We start from the raw sequence: 20,819 nt of genomic DNA on the forward strand, positions 1-20,819 counted from the left end.
AGTATTAGCACGCACAAAATTTGCACACGCAATACGCAGAGAATAGAACCCATTGAGTTCAATAGGTTTGTTCACATGCACATATTTTCCTGCACATTTCGGTTGCACAAAAAAATATCTGCATGCTCTATTATCCTACATATTTGCACACCTATAGTGTATGGCACGTGATTGTCGACGGTTTCACCTGTATGCAGTCATGAAATTTTTCAAACCAAAATTTGGTGTAAGCATTTCCTTGTTTTTTCCTTCCCCAATTTACAGACATCTTGTCTTGTAGGAAAGCTGTTAAGGCTACTTTGGTCTTACTCCCTCTCCTGGGAATTACATACATGCTGTTCTTTGTGAATCCCGGGGAAGATGACGTCTCTCAGATAGTGTTCATTTATTTTAATTCCTTTCTTCAGTCTTTTCAGGTATGTACTTCTACAAGACACTAAGTTTGATAGATATATGTTTTCTCTTCCCAAGATCTTCAGTTTGTATCTACTTGTTAGGTCCCCTGCACACGGGCAGAAATTCCGCGGCGGGATTTCCCGCAGAATTTCTGTCCGTGCCCGCCTGCATAGGATTGCATTAGATAACGCAATCCTAGGCACACGACTGTGATTTGTCTGCGTGAAAACACACGTGGAAAACAAATCACGGCATGTTCTATATCTGCGAGACCCGCACAGAAAGGTCACTGGTGACGGGCAGGCTCCTCTCTGCGCATGCAGAGAATGAAGACGCCGGGAGCGGGTAAGCCGCAGGTCTCTGCAGGGGCACGGGTCCGCATCCCGCTGCGAGAATTCTCGCAGTGGGATCCGACCCGGCCGTCTACGAGCGGCCTTAAAAGGAATGTATCATCAGAATATTATGTAATATTTGAATGTTTTACTAGATTTTTTTTTATTTTGCCACTTTTCATAGGTGTATGAGTAATTTGGAGCTCCTGGGTCCTAGTACAAAATTTAGTCCTGAGCTTCCTCAGGACCCAGGACTACTGGTTCCTCTGTATCTCTATAGCCGTGCCCCTTCCACTGTTGCTGTATGTAGCCTTTTTAGAAGGGGGCTAAGTAAGGAACTTAACAATCTCCCTCCCCCATTTCAGTTCATTCTACCTTGTCCTGACACCATTGACTAATTTGGTCAACAGAGTCACCTGATTCTTGAGAAGCTACAGCCCATGAATATATAAGGAGAGCCCTTATTCCGAAAGGGTCAACAAGTTGAGTCAGTGTTTCTAAGTAGTAAAGCCAATATTGTCAAAGTATTTGAGACTGTGTTGCAATGTTGTGAAACTGTGTGCCCAGTTAAAGTGACTAATACTGCTAATCTAGCTGCCAAGTAAAGACTATTACTGTTTACCACAATGTGTGCTCCGTGTCTTAATCCACCGGCACTGTGGGAACCCTCACACACACACACACACCACTCATTCGTCGTTTGTGGGGGGCAACTTCATTTAGGGGATTTGTATAAGTAGAATTGCTCAGTGGATAGACATTGGACTTAACTAGTAATTAATGGTTGTCCAAACACTGTGAGGGGGACACCATTTCAATTTTGCTATGGAACCCACCTTCCATAGCATATGACTCCAGACAGTTGGCTCCACTGGTTTACAGACAACAGGACAAATAATTCAGGTAAATATGGGATCCAAGTTGTAATCTGAAACAAATCATATTTAATCAATACATTTCACAATAAAAAGTAAATAAAAAGTTGCAAAAACTCATAACAGGTCACCCATAGAAAATCAATGGACTTTTATCTTTACTTCAAACAATATTCAATAGAGTCTGAAGCCGTGTTTCCCAAACTCTAGTCCTCATCACCCACCCAACAGGTCATGTTTTCAGGATTTCCATAGCATTGTACCGGTAATGTATTTACTGTTAGTGTTTCAGGCATTTGCACAGGTGTTTTCTCTATTGTATATCCTGAAAACAACTGTTGGGGGGGTTATGATGACTGGGGTTTGGGAAACACTGGTCTAAAGCTAGCGACACACCATCATAGAGTAGTCATGTCCTAAACAAGACGTCTGAGAGCTGGTTGTCAAAAAGTGGACAATTCCTTGAAGTCATTTATAACTATAGCACATTGCAAAACAGCAACACCTAATAATGTGTCAATGGAACTTGCTTTAAACTGTTTTATTGGTTTTCTTCCAGGGTTTCTTTGTATCAGTATTTTACTGTTTCTTGAATGGGGAGGTAAGTGACCCTGGGGTTGAATTTTTTTCAGTTATTTACTAAACTGTATCTTTCTTGTTCACATGATATTAGATTACCCAATGCTATTGTCATAAATACTGGGGCTTTCACCAGTATTGATGTGGGGCCTTGATTGTCCCTCTGTGTAAGATAGTAGAGAGCAAAGGTGTAACTGGAAGCTCCTAGGCCTCAATGCAAAATCTGAAATAGCCCCACCACCCTCACCTGCTATGTTCCATTTATAATACTGGTGTCTTCTCATGTGGCAGAAGGGCTTTTGAGCCCTTAACAGGCACCAGAGCCTGATGCGAATGCTAACTTTGCACCTTCTATATCTTAGGTGGAGACAGGGTTGGTTATAGGGCAGTCATCTCCCAGTTTTCGCCAGTTTTGGCTTAGGGCCAACAACAGGATGCACAAATTTTGAGTATTTGCCTTTATACAATTTCTATTACCAGTTTAAAAAAAGGCTAAGATATATTTTTCTAACATGTTACAATTTAATTCTAGACAAAATCTTTAAATGTTGGCTTTTTATTTTTTTTACATTTTTTTAAGTGGTTCCCCTTTAAGGGGCTCAGTGCTTCTTAAATCTATGGGCCACACTGCAGACTGACAGAAAAAGAACAGGGTTGTTAATGTTTTATTGATTGCGGCTCAGAGAATACTCGTGTCTATGTCTCAAAATCATTTTCTGGCCTAACATTTCTTAATTGTTTGACACCCGGATAACTAGCACCAAAGAATAAATCTTCTTCTAATCTATAATATATTAACAAAGGCCGAGGTTTCAATTTTCTCTTTTCTCCTCGCTCCTTTGTTGTTTTGGTCAGTATCAATTAAAATGCCGACATGAACTAATTAAAAGGATAACCAAGAATTCATTAGGCATTTTTTTGGCCTATTATATCACTATAATAGTTTTAAAGGGGAATTCCTGACATTTTTATACGGAAAAGTGATAAAAACTGTGACTCTTATGCAGGAAGTACACAGAAATTCTTCTTCATTTCAATCTATTTAAAAAAATGAAAAATAAAGGTTTTTCATGTCATTGTACTAGTATTTCACATTTGCTTATGCTCTGCAGCAGCCATGTGAGCAACACAGTGTCTAGACTGTGGTTACGACAGCTCTCACTCACCTGTGCACAGCAGGAAGTCCCAGTACTCATCAGCTACTTGCATCCAAACGTTTGTCTGCAAAGCAGAGGGAACACTCACAAATTTGACTATTAGAGATGAGCGAGCATGCTCAGTTAAGGCAGTTACTCGAGCGAGCTTCGCTCTTCTCGAGTAACTGCTTACTGGTCCGAGCAGATTCGAGGGGGCGGCGAGTGTGAGCAGGGGTTAGCGGGGGGAGAATAAGAGAGATCTCTCTCACTCTTCCCCCCCCCCCCCCGCACCCCCCCCCCCCGAATCTGCTCGGACCAGCAAGCAGTTACTCGAGAAGAGCGATGCTCGCTCGAGTAATTGCCTTAACCGAGCGTGCTCGCTCATCTCTACTATGTATTTTATGTCGCTGCTAATAATGCTACAAAAAATACATCCGAGCTTCCATGTTTACTAAAGGGAACCTGCCAAATGGATAATCATTTTCAATCAACCACCGTAGTATCATGTCTAACCTACTTGTGTTACACCTCTTAATTCTATGGCAGCAGATTGAAAACAATTTTCCAGGTGATAGGTTCCTTTTTAGAGATGAGCGAGCATACTCGCTAAGGACAATTACTCAATCGAGCATTGTCCTTAGCGAGTACCTGCCCGCTCGGAAGAAAAGGTTCGGCTGCCGGCACGGATGAGAGGTGAGTTGCGGCAGTGAGCAGGGGGGAGCGGGGGGGGGGGGGGGAGAGGGAGAAAGAGATCTCCCCTCCGTTCCTCCCCGCTCTCCCCGGCAGCTCCCCACCCGCCGCCGGCAGCCAAACCTTTTCTTCCAAGCGGGCAGGTACTCGCTAAGGGCAATGCTCGATCGAGTAATTGCCCTTAGCGAGTATGCTCGCTCATCTCTATTCCTTTTAATTACACGCTTGTACATAGTTAGTGCTGGTAGTAGACTATGCTAGATTCATAAATTGACTCATGCTGTATGATTCTGATTGCATTTAAAATATGTATTTACAATGTTGCCAAGAGATTTAGCAGAGGTGAATTTGTAATTTCACTTTTCACACTTTGCATTGTGTGCCCACGCTGACTGAGTTCAACTAATATATGTATAGTCGAAAATTCTCCCAGTTCCTCCATAAAAGTTCTATGCAACACCAGGACAGCCAGTCATACAGCACCAAGATAATGTCAACCAACGAAAGTGCCCACAGCAAAACTATCCCCCATGACCGTGCCAGCCACATGCACTGTGCTATCAATGCCAACCGCCCATTGTGCCTGCTCCAATATTATACTGTTCTCATAATAATGCTAGCTAGCCATGCAACAGTTAGTGTCATTTAGAGTGCCCCAATAACACTGCCAGCCATGATATCCCTAAAACAATGCTAATCATAAGTGTCAGTCACCCACAGCAGGCTAATAACAGTTCCAGCCAGTTACAGCACAAACCTAAAAGTGCCATCCACAGTATTCTCGTAACAGTGTCGCAGATGGTGTTACAGCGACGCAGCATTCAGGATACAATGCAGCAGATGGAGTAACCAGAATTTACAATATTTATTTAAAGCACAAAAAAATAAAGCTGAAGCGGGAGACAATGCAACAATGATGAGTTTGCAGTTGAAGTTTCACCTTCAAAGACCTAGGCATTATCACTAACTAATATGTAGGCATTCCTGTATACATGTGCAATGTCCCTTTAAATAACACAGTACATGAACTTGAGTCTCAGAAACTTAGCAACAGTTTGTTGTCCTTAGTGTAAGCCTTACCTCCTGCAACAGACCTGCTGACTAGAGTTTAACCCTTTACTTGGCATTTTTTTTCTGAGGCCAGCTTCACTTACAGTTCCATTAGGAAGGAATCCCTGCGGCTACCAACCCTGGCTTGTCTGAAGTCAGGCAGGCAAGTCTACTGTGATATTTTTGATCCTTATCACAGTTCAGTTGCCCCCTCCAGTTTGGGGCAATGGTGTGGCTGCTCTCTTCCTCCTGGCCCCAGACAACAGACACAACAGGTCTCTCAGCCCCTTTGGCTCAGGCTACATTCCTCTACCATCCCACTGTACTTTCTCCTCAACAGCAGCCTCTTCTTCTCCTATAGCACTGGTACACAGTACAACAAACTTAGCAACAGTTTGTTGTCCTTAGTGTAAGCCTTACCTCCTGCAACAGACCTGCTGAAAAGAGTTTAACCCTTTACTTGGTGTGCACACCTAGCATTTTTTTTCTGAGGCCGGCTTCACTTACAGTTCCATTAGGAAGGAATCCCTGCGGCTACCAACCCTGGCTTGTCTGAAGTCAGGCAGGCGACTCTACTGTGCTATTTTTGATCCTTATCACAGTCCAGTTGCCCCCTCCAGTTTGGGGCCATGGTGTGGCTGCTCTCTTCCTCCTGGCCCCAGACAACAGACACAGCAGGTCTCTCAGCCCCTTTGGCTCAAGCTACATTCCTCTGCCATCCCAGTGTACTTTTTCCTCAACAGCAGCCTCTTCTTCTCCTATAGCAGTGGTCTGGCTTTTTTGCACAGCAGACACATGAACGTAGCTCAAATTTTTACTTTTTATTTAACACTCTTTTGAAAATTATTATTTATATATTTTTTTCTTCTGTCTATAAATGCATCTAAAAATACAAACATAATAACATTAACTTACCGATGCAAAATACAAATGGGAGGGATTGCAGGACAGCTTCATCTCATTGTGGAAAAGGAAGGGGTGGGCAAATGGGTGCTAGTAAATATGCCCACAAGGAGCGAGGGAGCTCACCCATCAATAGCCCTAATAGGCTGAAAACCCGGTTGTACCAAATGCTGCCAAGCGATCAAAGGGGATTGGGGGGTAAGACCAGCCTTGCTATCAGCAAGAGAGCAGAAAAAAGTGGCGGGGAAAAGACATATCATTATTACTGACCTATTGCCCGTTGGAGCACCTTAACCCCCATCCTGTGCCCCTGCAGCCAGTGCGCACCCATGCCTAAACGGCAGGATGGTCTCCAGATCAATCTTTAAACATTAAACTCAAGTAAACACTTCAATGATCCTCTCCCCATGATGCTCGTTATCTCTAATCAACAGATAAGCACAGGACAGTTATTGATTTTTCTCCTAAGCATCAGGATGATTGTAGATTTACATTTCTTTCAAACCTGAGAACTGAGCTCAGTGGAAATAATGGATTCAGCGGAAAAATGAATTGAAATATTCAGATTTAATTAGAGTATTTCTAATTCATTAGTACATGCATGTATTATTAATCTATGCTGATAATTAACTGGGGCTGCCTTCAAGGTAATCTGCAGAAATCAGAGGATTATTGTCCATCCCGGGAAACCGGAATCAGAAAAGGCTGCAGTCTGCATGTATATTTTATAGATGTGTCATCAGAAATTGACCTATTATATAAATCACATTCTTGTGTAAAACATATTTTTTTTAAATTGTTGGGATTTTTTTTTTTTACATTTTTGGTCACAATCTATATTTTTTTTTAAAAATCCGAAAATCCTGTATTTTTCACATTGACCACAGAGCCTAATAGTAGTCTGTCACTTTCTGATCTGCAGAGAAAACTTTGCAACAGTCATCTCACTGACTTCACAGGTAGAGATGAGCGAGCACCAAAATGCTCGAGTGCTCGTTACTCGAGTCGAACTTCCCGCGACGCTCAAGGGTTCGTTTCGAGTAACGAACCCCATTGAAGTCAATGGGCGACTCGAGCATTTTTGTATATCGCCGATGCTCGCTAAGGTTTTCATTTGTGAAAATCTGCAAAACCCAAGAAAGTGATGGAAACGACACAGAAACGGATAGGGCAGGCGAGGAGCAACATGCAGGGCTGCATTTCGGGCTCCGAGGTCTCATTATTAAGCCACAATAGTGCAAGAGTGAGACCCCCCCCCCCCGCACTGTCAGCATAAAGATCGTTCTCCTCTGCCACAGCTGTAACAGCTGTGGCACAGAAGAACGATGTTAGCCCATTGAATTCAATGGAGCCGGCAATACAGCCGGCTCCATTGCAAGCAATTGGCTGCCGGCGAGCGCGGGATGAATTTTCGGGAAGGGCTTAAAAATATAAGCCCTTCTCGGAAATTCATCCAGAAATGTGTAAAAATAGAAAAAAAAAATATACTCACCTAGTCCCGGCAGACGGAGTTCAGCTGCGTCTGGCCGGCAGTTCTCCTGAACTGCTCTGAGTAGTATTCAGCAGCCGGGGATTTAAAATCCCCGCCTGCTGAATGAGCTGCCTCTGATTGGTCACAGCCTCACCAATCAGAGGCAGCTCTCACTCACATTCAATTCATGAATGGGTGAGTGAGTGCTGCCTCTGATTGGCTCAGCGCAGGGACCAATCAGTGGCAGCTCTCAGCTGTCATTCATGAATTCATGAATGGGTGTGAGTGAGAGCTGCCTCTGATTGGTGAGGCTGTGACCAATCAGAGGCAGCTCATTCAGCAGGCGGGGATTTTAAAGCCCCGGCTGCTGAATACTACTCAGAGCAGTTCAGGAGAACTGCCGGCCAGACGCAGCTGAACTCCGTCTGCCGGGACTAGGTGAGTATATATTTTTTTTCTATTTTTACACATTTCTGGATGAATTTCCGAGAAGGGCTTATATTTTTAAGCCCTTCCCGAAAATTCATCCCGCGCTCGCCGGCAGCCCATTGCTTTAAATGGAGCCGGCTGTATTGCCGGTTCCATTGAATTCAAGGGGCTAACATCGTTCTTCTCTGCCACAGCTGTTGCAGCTGTGGCAGAGGAGAACGATCTTTAGCTGACAGTGCGAGGGGGGGGGGTCTCACTCCCGCGCTCGCCGGCAGCCCATTGCTTTCAATGGAGCTGGCTGTATTGCCGGCTCCATTGAATTCAATGGGCTAACATCGTTCTTCTCTGCCACAGCTGTTACAGCTATGGCAGAGGAGAACGATCTTTATGCTGACATATTTTTTATTTTTACACATTTTAGGATGATTTTCAGGGAAGGGCTTATATTTTTAAGCCCTTCCCGAAAATTCATCTTAAGATCGCCGGCAGCCCATTGCTTTCAATGGAGCCGGCTGTATTGCCGGCTCCATTGAATTCAATGGTCAGTGCTCGTTTAATCGAGATGAGTACCGCGTGGTGCTCGTCTCGAGTAACGAGCATCTCGAGCACCCTAATACTCGAACGAGTATGCTCGCTCATCTCTATTCACAGACAAGATTACACTGAGAGGTAACACTTGTATGTAGATAACACAGGCTCCACCATTCACGACAGGTATAAGCTGTGACTATCTACTCCACCTCCCTTCAAAATGACTCCCCAGTCAGGTCACAGAGCAGGTCTAGACCAGGTTCTATACAAATAAATGGGTCCCTTCCAGTCCATTGTGTGAATGGCCCATGAAGCTGCTGTAAGGCAAATTTCTGAGTACTGTTAAATGTAGCTCAGGAAGGATGACCACAGTCATGTATAGACAACAGAATTAAAAATTCTACAATCAGAAAATAAAAACAGGTTAGAAAAATGGAAAATACTTCAGTATCTGGTCTTAGTTAATACAACAGTTCTTTGGTGATATAGTCCCTTTAAGTTACATGGACAAAGTATCTGATGGAGCGTTCCCTCAGAATTTTTTACTACGCTGTGGGATTATGTCAGAGCAGTCCATCAGACCTGTAGAAAATATCCCCCAATAGAGCCATTTACTTGCATTAGTGAAATTGACCCTACTTTGTTGTCCATTTTGCAAGGGTTATACGTATAACGAAAACAAACAGAAACCCTTATAGAACGGACACCAAAGTGGTATCCATTTCACTAATGCAAGTGAATGGCTTCGTTCCTTTCCATTCAGGGAATTTCATTACTCTGCTGTTTTTGGCAGCTGTAATAAAACCCTCTGACTTAATGCCCCAATGCAGCATCTGAGGGGTGGGTCCACGACCGAGGAGATGGCAGGGTAGATAAGGGCCTTGTCACGATGACGCTACCATCTCCTCCCCTGGGGGTAGCTCGGGACCCGTCCAAGTTCCTGCTGGGGGAGTACACAGGGCAAATGTAACCAGAGGTTACTTGCAATCTTCTTGTCACTCGTGACGCCACCGTTCCATCCTCTGCGGTGAATCTCAGTGAAGTTAATAACTTGGTCCACACACAGAGCTACTTTCTGGACAAACCGGGAAGGTCAATAATGTCTATTTACTGTAACTTCAGCAAAGTTCCAACGTATAACAATAGTTTGGCACAAATTACACTTCTAGAAGGTAGTGTGACAAGTAGGACATCTCGGGGTAATCTGGACACTCTAGAGTCCCAGTTATCTGTATGATCCTACTCCCAGCAACTCTCTTTCTCCCTCCAACACTCTACCAGTCAACACTTGCACTTCTGGTGCCTGTCTCTCTCTCTCTCAAGCAGCGGCCCTTCTTTCTCTCTCACTCAGTGCTTAGTAGTAGCATCAGCACATCCTGAGTGAAGTAGGCCCAGGCCAAGCAGAAGGGAATCACTCAGCTTCTTCCATTCTTGCTGATCACTGATCAGTGTCTGTAGGGTTCACTCGCTTGCAGACTTGCTAACTGACTTCCACTCTTTGGAGGAACTCAGGCTAGGCTAGGTTAGACCAGACCAGACTCCCTTGCATTCCCCTTGCAAACACATATATAAGATAGAGTCACATGACACACAACAAGATACATTTTCCAGACATAACCCAGACATTAACACATTGAGTGCTGCAGAGGTGTAAGATGCATACCAAATGCACACTACAATTAAGACACTGACAAGACAATGGCATGAGACAGACATATAACATTATGGAGGGTCCTCACTAACTCTGGGCCACTAGAACAGCATAATAAAAACACCATGGGAACGCCCCCTTAGATATATTGTCTATGTAACTTAAGCCCACCATAAGACAGTGCTCAGCTGGTATATCTAAGCCTATTATGTGGGATACAATCAGCTGAGCTGTGTTTTTATGCCTAACACTTTTTTCCATAACTCAAGCGTAAGAGAATCTGCCTGTCTCACCTCCCTAGGTTCGATCAGCTGCAAGAAAGAGGTGGCACCGCTGGCAAGACCATCATTCCCTCCGTGTCCGTGTTGCCCGAGCTATGTCCATACCGACGTCGCCGACCAGGATCAGCTTTCACAGCATAAAGCAGACAGCAAACATCTGAGCACAGGAACACTGCAGCCTCCTGAGAATTTGTATATTTTTGTTTCCTGGTTTCCACTTTTTATGTCGGAGGAGAGATTTCACCTTGAATGGACGTTGAATGGCCACAATATGGGGGAAAGTCAAAGAACAAAGGACCTAAACCTGAGTGTAGACAATATTGTAGACATTATGGTAAGCACAAATGGCCAGGCTCCTGGGTGAAACTGCTTGTGGGTTTTTTTTCCATGTAAACCCGATGACTGAACCATGTGCTTTGACCAAATTCTCCTTTCCAGTCCATTTCGTGGGCCAAGGACTGTAGCGTATGACAAATAACTGGATAGTCATGGATGGTGACACCAAATCAGTTGCCATTAAAGAGCGGGAAAATTCTTTGATAGTTTTCTTTGTAAATTTTGCATAGAGTGGAAACATTAAGTCAATGTTCTTACCAAAAATCATCGGGGATAGGATAAGAAATTGTGTTTAAAGTGTAATACTAAAGGGGTGCTCCCATCTTTTGCCAAACATGGCCAAGTTGTGAACTCCACAGATTATGAGGTTGCAGGGCTGACAAAACAGCCACGTTTGGCTGTTTTCATAATGCCCACAGAAGTCAATGGAAGTTACGTGAATAGCGTAGCATAGCAAGCTATGTTGTTTACACATATCGCTGAGCTACACTGTTTGTGTAACTCCCATTGACTTCTATGGGAGTTACAAAACCCACTTAGCTGTTTCCATCCTCCTGATCACCCCCAGCCACCAAATTCGGTAAAATCTCAAGATGAGTGTGGATCCCCCGTCCATCAGACTTTTATTTTGTGGCTATGCCATAAAAGTCTAAGATGGTAATACTCCTTTAAAGAGCTTTCAGTCATCCTATAATGTAAAACTGTTAAATATTCTATTCTGACATCTCCTAATTGTATCTGTTTCTGGTACAATTGGGTTAAAACCAATATGGTAGTCAAAAGAGTTGTCACATAGCTTTCTTCTACCAAAAATGATAATCTATAGGGCTGTAATATATGGGAAGTGAATGGGATAGTTTCTGCAATTTCCCTGGGACATCCACCACTATGGACTCTCCACCAACCCCTATTTAATTTTTTTTTAATTACTGTCTGACACACAGACAACACCAAGTGTTTATCCTTAGCATTATATTGACCCACATTAGTTTCTGTCTTCACTATGACTTAGTGTAACAAGTTAGTTATGTAGAACACCATCATCATCAGAACATGAACGGGAATTATTAGAGACACATTTACATGAATATTTTAAGTTTCTCTTCTCTCAAAAAACTGGGAGGACCCTGCCACCTACAATTGAAGGGGCCCCCACCCAATATTATTACCAATGTCATCCTCCAACATTGATCCAGCCAGAGATTTGACTGAGTATGGTTTGGACCACATGGCAAATGCCCCTTATTAAAAACTAGAGCCATGATACACCTACGGTAATTTAATGCATATAAGGAGCACTTAAGAACCTGGTGCCAGAGAGAGCCCTCTGTCACGTGTAATGTGATATTATGAAAGGCACATGGTGCCTTCTAAAAAAAAGATGTAACTAAGTTACGATTTTACGGTTGAAAAGCTTTTTTGACTTTTTAGTGGAAGTTGACTTTATATACAAGTGTTCATTTTTAGGGCAATGATCTTTAATAAGAAGTGGCTTGTTTGATCTTGTTTTTTTTTTCATCTGCCTTAGCATGAAAATTATTCATCCACTGAAGCTGCCATTATTTCATCTAAGATCTCTTATAGTATCAACCATCTCCTTGTTTCTATATCAGGGTTGTCTCATCTGGCTCCTCATGGGCGGGACCTTGCCAAAACCCCAAATATACGTTTTATGAGCCTCACATTTGCTGGCAGAAAGTTGCACATGAGAAACATACTTGGTAGACCCTCAACCTGGAACTCCTACAAGTCTAATTTGAATTGGGTTTGGCGGCTAAGATTTCTAGCCACGGGTGCCCATTTGGTAAATGCAAGAATTGTGAAAGCCCAAATATCATTATCTGGATTTTATGGAAAGTATATACAACATCATGCTGTAGTCTGTCTTGTCCCCTTTTAAGATGTTAATGAAGTGTATTGTTCGGTTATCAGACATTGGAAGCTGAGGAGAGTCCAACTGTAGAACAATTAATAATAACTGTAGAATATATTAGTGAATATAGTCTATTATTTTAGCTGTTAGCAACCAAATAACATTGATGATAAAGGTGGAAGATGCAGAAGAGAAGCAAAACTCTATGCACTAAATGAAAGCATGGGGAAGACACTGGCAATGGCTTAAGCAAAACGTTTTCTAAAAATTACCTGTAGAGTTGAATATTCATATTCTGATATCTCAGGTGTAGTTGATCAAGTCAGCCACAGACACAAAGACCATTGTGCCACTAAATTTGGAATGGGAACAATAATCTTCATGTCTGGAAATCCATCCCATTGTTTGACCACATTGCCCAGATATGTTCAGATATTGAATAAATATTGTTCACTATAGCTGTAGAAGTTTTTTTTTAATAGTTTGAGCAACTGATAGACCCAGCTTTAAAACTTTCACAGGTGAACTGTGTTTGGATGACTAGACAAGCATAATGATAGCGTGACCAGGGCTGTATTGCAGACAGGGCACAAAGGAGTAAGTGCTCCAGAGTCTCAACCACCTTCGGGATCCATGATGGCCATTCGGCGATGCTATCCATCTAAAAGGACGAGTGCATTCATGTGTGTTGTTCTCCCTTTTAGATTAATGGAGAGGACCACGTGGCTATGGCAGCGATAAGGGGTTAGGTGGATCTGGGCCCTAGGGAGGGATGCCATAACCTTTTACTTAGAGGCCTCCATCACCCTTAATCCACAGTAGTTATTTTTTGACCAGTATGTCTACATAGGTTGCCATCAATTATTTTTGAGCATGCCAGTTATTTGTGTGGCACAAACTCTGTGATATCAGACCATTAGTCTGATATAATGACTCTTGGCCCTAAGTAAAGGAGGCATCAATTTTAAGTGCCTTCTACCAGCTGAGTTACAATCATGGGTATGCAAAGCATAGAGGTAGCCCCAGTGGGCATTAAGGGACATGTACAGAGGGTGCCCCAGGACATGTTGGCCCCATCCCCTGAGCAAGCGTTTACCTATACAGGACTCCATATTCCTACAAACAATGCACCATTATTAAGAAAGAATGGAGGAACCAAACGGAGAGTTATACAAGGAGGCAGGCAAAGTGCCAGCTCCTCCTATTTAAGATTTGAAATGGTGATGGTGTAATTCAGCACCAAGACAGGAGTGCTATATTCTTGTGGAGCCTCTTCTCTTCAGAGTGTACCCCTTGTGGCCATTATATCTTGCATGGTAAAATATGGCCAAATTTGCCTTATTGATCTTCGGGACAAGAGCTAAATTTAAAGTTTTTTTAACTAGAATTTTCAAATTAGTAGACTATATTTTTGGAACTGAAAAAAGAAATAATTGGGAATATGTCTGCAGTGGTGATGATTTATTGATACATTTTTAATTCTGCAGCTTTTTTACCCCCCAAAATTGTAAAAAATGTTGGTGATTTTCTCAATCCTTTTTAACCTATGAAAACTGTACAGTGATTTTTTTTCTTTATTTATTGAATTTTCTTATTTTTATTGTAAGCTTTTGTTATTGTCATATCTATTTAAAAAAGACCCATAGGGGCTCATGTATCAACCTGTGTACCAGACACCTGCAGGCCATTGAGGCAGGTCATGCTACTGTCATGGAGCTCTGACATTGGTGCTTGATACGATAAGTTTTTGATCCCTGGGTACTTTCAAGGTATACCTTGAAGCTCCTGGCCTCAATTCTAGGGGTGGAACAGGGCCCTCACCTACCATGTGCTATTTATAATACTGGTGTTTTCATATTTGGCAAAGGGGCTTTTGGACCCCCTTAGGAACAAGGTCCCATGTGTGAACGCTACCTCTGCACCCTCTATAGCTATGGCTGAGCCTCGGATGGGTGGCTAGTCAAAGGCCTGTAAATTTTCACTCTTTTTTCCACTCCTGCCCACCACAATTTTACGCTCCTGCCCACCATATGCTATTTTTTTTTAGTCTCCTGGGGTTTGTGGTAAAATTCTGGCATTACCACAACAGAGCCTCACTGTTTTTCTATGGCAAACAAGGTCACTGTGACCTTGCAACCATCAAAAAAGTGAGTTTTTTCTAGTGGTTAGAAGGTTGCCACAACCTTATCTCCTGTAGCGAAGCACTTATTTCGAATTTCAGATGCAGAAATGTCGCAATTGTACTGTGATATGTGGACAACCAAAAAACACCATATAGCCCTAGCCTAATATACAAAAAAGTATATTGCTCAATGTTTTGGAATATTTATTAATGTATTGTATAAGTATTTCCCTATCAAAATCACAAAATACCAACAAATTTACATTTTCCTTCTGGAAAAATAAGGGGCGGGGGTGTGTGTGGGGCGGGGAGTGGCTACACAGTTGAGATATTGCAGCATATGTATGTTCTCATTGAACCATCAAAAATGGCCACAGGTTTGACTTAATCCACCAATTTAAGGCAATGGTGTGGAAATCTCATAAGATTTTACAGCACCGTTTTTGACACCTGCGCCCTATAATTTAGACTATTGATACATGACCGACGTAGAAAGTAAAGCCCAAAATCGAGGCCCGTTTCTGATAATGTTCTTAGCAGGGTGACTGTTTTGTGTGAATATTTATTAGTGTTGATTAAATTTGCTGTTCAGCAGTGACAATTCATGCACAAGTCGTCTGTTGCCTTCTACAAAGTGAGCTTAGCGATGCCGGATCTGTGCCACTGGCCGCCTCGTCAATATTTTTCTACTTTATTTATCCTGTTTCTTAAACAAAAAAAATGCATTTGTTCTAAAAAAGAAATAAAAAAAGCTTTATTTATTAAAATTGTGATTTCAAAAAAATTCAACTTCTCTTTGTTTTTATTCTTGTCTCTACATCATTTAAAGGGATTGTCCAAGTTATTTTTTACTAAATCCTGCTCCCCATGCCTGAGCTCCCCGCAGCTCTAGCATCGCATCCTCCGATGTCCTCTATGATGGCGTATTTACAAGTTGCAGTCTGGCTGTGACACCCCATAAAAAGGTTGACTGCAGCCTGCCAGTACAGTGCCACAAGGGAGCTGTGGGGACCCAGGAAAGGTGAATATACAATCTTTTATTATTTTTAGGCATAAGGGGCAGGGATTAAAAAACAATTTTCTGGGACAACTTCTTTAAAGAGAATCTGTCACCTACTTTTAGCCCTATGAGCTAAGCTTATGGGCTGAAGGTAGGTGACCTGCTGAGTATGAGGATGAAAGCTTTATACTTTCCTCCCTGTCATTTCCCTGGTGTGAGTGCTCAAAGCCACGGCTGAATGTATTAAGCGGCGCTACTAAGTAGTCTGCCCATTATAAAATTAGAAAGGGCGGACTACTTAGCGCCTCTCAATGCATTGAGCAGCAGCTTTCAATGCTCACATCGGGGGAACAACAGGGGAGGTAAGTATAACGCTTACATACCCGGACTTAGACGGTCACTCACTTTTAGCCCATAACTTAAGCTTATAGGTATAAAAGTAGGTGACAGATCCCCTTTAAGTATGAGGTAAGAAAAGATGGCGCATAGTTCAACAGGTGCATTTAGACCAGTAGTTTACAACCTGTAACTCTTCAGCTGTAGTGGAACTACAACTCCCTGCACACTATGACAACCTCTGGCTTTCAGAGCAGGCTGGGAGTTTCAGCTCTACTACAGCTGAAGACCAGATGCTGTAAACCACTGGTCTAAGTCTGTTCTGCAACTAAAGTTTAACCCTTTAGTGACCACCCCATTGCCTTTTTACGTCCTGCCTGAGTGGGCTTTAATCCCCAGGAAAGTAAAAACACAGTCTGGGGATTAAAGCCCTGCAGGCTGTGGACGTGACAGCTCCATACTGTTGGTTCCTGGAGGTAGCCAACAACCTGGAACTGTCATGAGGGGCCGCAGGGAGCCCCCTGGCAATGCGACTGGCGCTAGCCAATGGATAGCGAAGATCACATAAATTTTAATAAAAAGTTTTAAAAAGTTAAAGATTCAGCTGCCCTCATGGATTCAATCCATAAAGGCAGCTGAACGTACTCACCCCCATCCTCCACGATGTCCTGCGGCGATCTAGTCCAGAAAGGACCTAACACCGCCTTCGGCACATGCATGCCTGACTTCACGCGCAGAAGGCCGGGAGTACCAGGAGATTTGAAATCTTTTGGCTCCCGGCTTCAAAAGGCCGGACACATACTGTACACAGCATCCAGGAAGCCCGGAAAATTTAAAATCTCCTTGCTCTCAGCCTAGAGCAGTAACCGGTGGCCTCATTGAGCGGTACCTGGTCACATGATAAAAAGGTAGTGATCTACTTAGGCCGGTGTCACACGACCGGATAGAAATTGCGGATTCCTCATGCGTTTGATCTGCGGTAATACGCAAATCAATTAAATGTATTGGATTACACAATTCCGCTCACATTAGCTGGTCGGAATTACGTAATCCACTCGCAGAAAACAGATCGCAGCATATTCTATTTTACTGCGGATATCCGCAACATAGAGCCTATCATGCTCCATGGCCTTGTAATGGCTGCCGTGAACCAAATGTCCTTCAGCTAAGTGCCTGTAAATAGTTCTGACAGACACAGGAGCCTGTAACAATGGCGTCACCGGTTTCTGGTGTCTCTGGACGGCGGACAATGAAACATTTGGAGCTACTCGTGCTTGTTGGAGGATCAAACGATCCGCTCTACTGGTGGTCTATCATGGATCCATCCTGAGCCCGGTCGCCTTCTGTGTCCTCACACATCCACTGGTCCCAACACCTGCTATCAGTCTGGTTAGAACGGCCCGGTGGCGGGTAGTTCGCTGATACGACCATCCAGCCTCTCACACTCCAATAAATAATGCGCCCCCTCTCAGATTCTGGTAACGGGGTGAAATCTCTTTTCTCTGTCTTAGAGGCGCCCAGTGGTCAACAAGCTCTACACAAGCAGAAGAAGAGGTCACTACACACATGTAGCCTCTGAGAGCCTCTTATAGGGGGGGGACCACTTTTAGGGCCTCAGCTGACAGGACCGTTCATCACAACTCTAGTCATTCGCATATCTTCCTGAGATGTAACTGCATGCCATATTTTGCAGCACAACAACTCCTCCTTCTAGGAGCTTGATATTTTTTGACAATGAGTGTATATTTTCCTCATGCAGTTTTACATAAGAGTGCTGAAAAACACAATGCACACACTATGGGGCCTGAAAGAGTTAAAGGACAAATTCGGCTCTGCTGTATCAGTATCAGTCTCACATTCCATCTGCTAATGACTAACTTGAAGAGGGACCCCCCATCCGCTGTTTTCTGCATAATGAAGTTTTTTCAGCAACTGACCTCATTCATTTCCTGCTCATTTATTTGTTGGTGCGGCTGGCATCTTACTCATTCCCTAATACCCCTCAAGCATTTTATCACTGCGCCAGCTAGATGAGATCTCTGCATGTGTTCAGTGAGCACCTTAGGATGGAGCTGTCAGACATGAAGATACCTTATCTATAGGGGAGTCGTGTACTTATAAATCATTGTTAGGCTAATTAGTCTTAGGGGTGGGCAGATTTGATTTCCCAAGAGGTGAACGTACCTATTAAATGGTGTCTGAAGAGTTCCTTGAAGGACAGGACTGTGATGGACTGACTTGTTGGTGTCTCATAACAATTCAAAAAACAGAAAAAAGGTCAGCTCACCCAATCTTGCAAATGTTGCTCTCAACCTGAAAGTTGCTTGGAGGAGTGCACAGAGAAGCTCCAATGGACCTTTGGAGATATGTGTAGTGATCCAAAAATAGAGAAAATCCCAGCACTTACCTAAAAAGTTCAACTTGATTGTACATCCATAAAAATGCCAAAGTTAGTGACTGCACACAAAAGCACCTACGCATTTCAAGCGTTACCGCTCTTTGTCATGACATACAAAAGAATGAAGCACTCCAAATGGTATGGATTTATAATAAAGTTGAACTTTTTAAGGAAATGCTGTTTTTTTCTCTATTTTTGTCTTATAACAATCCCATGAAAATATAATCTTTATTTATATAGCACCAACATATTTCATAGCACTTTACAAAATAAGACGGAATGAACTAAGTGAGACATAACATACAGGATTAAACCAATTGACAGTTTGGAAATAAGAATGAGGGTCCTCCTCACGAGAGCTTACAATCTATGAGGAAATGGGGGTGACACAAGGGGTACAAGTGTTTGTTCTGTACAATAGTACAATTGGGATGCAGCGGGATGAACGGGGTCGGGTTTCCATGGGTGAATATAGAAGTTGGGTAAATGGAGAAGAGTTAGATTATGGAATATGGCAGACCTCCCTTAAAAGATGTGTTTTTAGGACACACTTAAAAAAGTGGGTGTTGGGGATAAACCTGATTGTCCGGGGCTGCACATTCCAGATAGCTGGTGCAATTCTAGGGAAATCTTGGAAATTGGAGTTGGAGGTTCAAATTAAAGGGGAATTTAGGGTTCTTTTACACAGCCCAACTATTGGCCAAAAAATCGGTCCAACGTACAATTTGCAGCAAAAGTGGTCCCACAGGAGCACGATCTGACAGTACTGAGCAAGAAGCCGCTCATTAGTAGCTAATCACTTTAGTTCTGCTCACTGAAACAGAGTGACTAATGAGTGACTTCTTAGTGTAAATAGGTATTCTTTTACCTTTGAACAGAGATAAGGGAGGAGATATATGATGGTGCAGCACTGTGGAGAGCATTATGGATGAGACTGATCAATTTATATTGCACTTTCTAGTGAATGGGAAACAGGGGTGTAGCTAAAGGCTCATGGGCCTGATTGTAAAAGTTTATCTTGGGGCCCCCCAACTTCTCTTAACCCGTTAACCTAGAGTCACTAACGGGCCCCAATGCAAAACCTGTAACAGGGCCCCCAACTGTAATGCTTTATTCATATTACTGGGCTCCCTACATGGGAAGAGAGGCCTTATGGGCTCCCTAAGGCTCCCGCGCCCGGGTGCAACTGCATGCGCTGTAGTTACGCCAGTGAAGGGAAACCAGTGAAGAGACTGGCACAGATTGGAGTCATCAGTGTAGTGAGTGGAACAGGATGGGGGTATTGGTGTGTTCTCTTTAGTAAGCAATTTCCACTGCCAATGCAAGCTACTATTGCACTTTAGCACTATTCTATGAATAAATAGACATCACACCATCTATTGTATGTGTGTGTGTATATATATATTGTGAGGGATTAGCGTTTAGGATCGGTAGCAACCTGGGCATAAGCAGTCAGAGACAGTGACACATAGGATAAAGTCTTTAGTCCAGGCTTTGCCTGGGTTTATTTCCAAGCAAACAAAGTAAAATACAGGCCTTTACATCAGGCAAACATAACGTAAATCCTGCTCGTCTGAGCACTTACTATACATGTAGCGTCCCTGTCTACGTACTGGTAAACAAATGGCTCCTGCACACAGCCAGCCAGGACTCTCAGACCTGCAAAGGTCTCAGCTCTCCCTCCAGGCCCTGTAGGCCCAGGCTTTATAAGGCCTGGTACCAGCCCCACCTGGTACGTAGGAGTGACCATCCCACCCTTCACTTTGGTCACTCCAGGAAAAGCCGGCCCGGATTATGCGGCTTGGAGCCACCTACTTGCTACAACGTGTTAGTAGCTTAATGCTACTAACACTATACTGCCGGCTTCCTCCACCGAGCCCAGGCTGCTCGGTGGCACGTATCTGCCCAAGCGCTCCCCAAAGCAGCATAGGAGAGCATCCTAGGCGAGATATACCTGCCCTCCAGCACCTTGCCGGTCACCGTCTCACATACCCTCCCCCTCTGTTCGAGCCTGTGGGGTCGGACACCTTTAGCCGCCATGCAATGCGTCCTTGACAAGGCATCGGCATTGCCCTGTAGCTTTCCTGCCCTGTGTTCAACAGAGAAACTGAAATTTTGAAGTGTCAGGAACCACCTAGTGACTCTGGCATTTCTTTCTTTTGCCTGTGACATCCAGGTTAAGGGGGAGTGGTCTGTGATCAGCCTGAAGTGCCGACCTAGCAGGTAGTATTTTAGGGATTCCAGGGCCCACTTGATGGCTAGGCACTCCCGTTCAACAATACTGTAATTTTTTCCGGTGGCGTGAGCTTCCTGCTCAGATAAATTACGGGATGTTCCTCTCCTTCTACTTCCTGGGACAGAACTGCTCCCAGTCCCACATCGGACGCGTCTGTTTGGACAATAAATTCTCTTTTGAAATTGGGTGTGACT

At 43.4% G+C, this 20,819-nt stretch overlaps 1 protein-coding gene across 2 annotated transcripts in view; it reads left to right on the forward strand.

Annotated features, from left to right (window-relative positions):
* Positions 1–14,926, forward strand: part of LOC136586754 (corticotropin-releasing factor receptor 2) — a 251,085-nt gene extending 236,159 nt beyond the window's left edge. For both annotated transcript variants that reach the window (XM_066584954.1, XM_066584955.1), the window contains 3 exons: positions 281–416; positions 2,163–2,204; positions 10,345–14,926. In XM_066584954.1, the coding sequence (XP_066441051.1) occupies positions 281–416; positions 2,163–2,204; positions 10,345–10,485 (319 nt within the window). In that variant the 3' untranslated portion in view covers positions 10,486–14,926. The remainder of the gene's footprint in view (positions 1–280; positions 417–2,162; positions 2,205–10,344) is intronic.
* Positions 14,927–20,819: the final 5,893 nt, after the last annotated feature.

Source organism: Eleutherodactylus coqui, chromosome 12 (genome assembly GCF_035609145.1).
Source record: "Eleutherodactylus coqui strain aEleCoq1 chromosome 12, aEleCoq1.hap1, whole genome shotgun sequence".
In the NCBI taxonomy this organism is placed as follows: domain Eukaryota; kingdom Metazoa; phylum Chordata; class Amphibia; order Anura; family Eleutherodactylidae; genus Eleutherodactylus; species Eleutherodactylus coqui.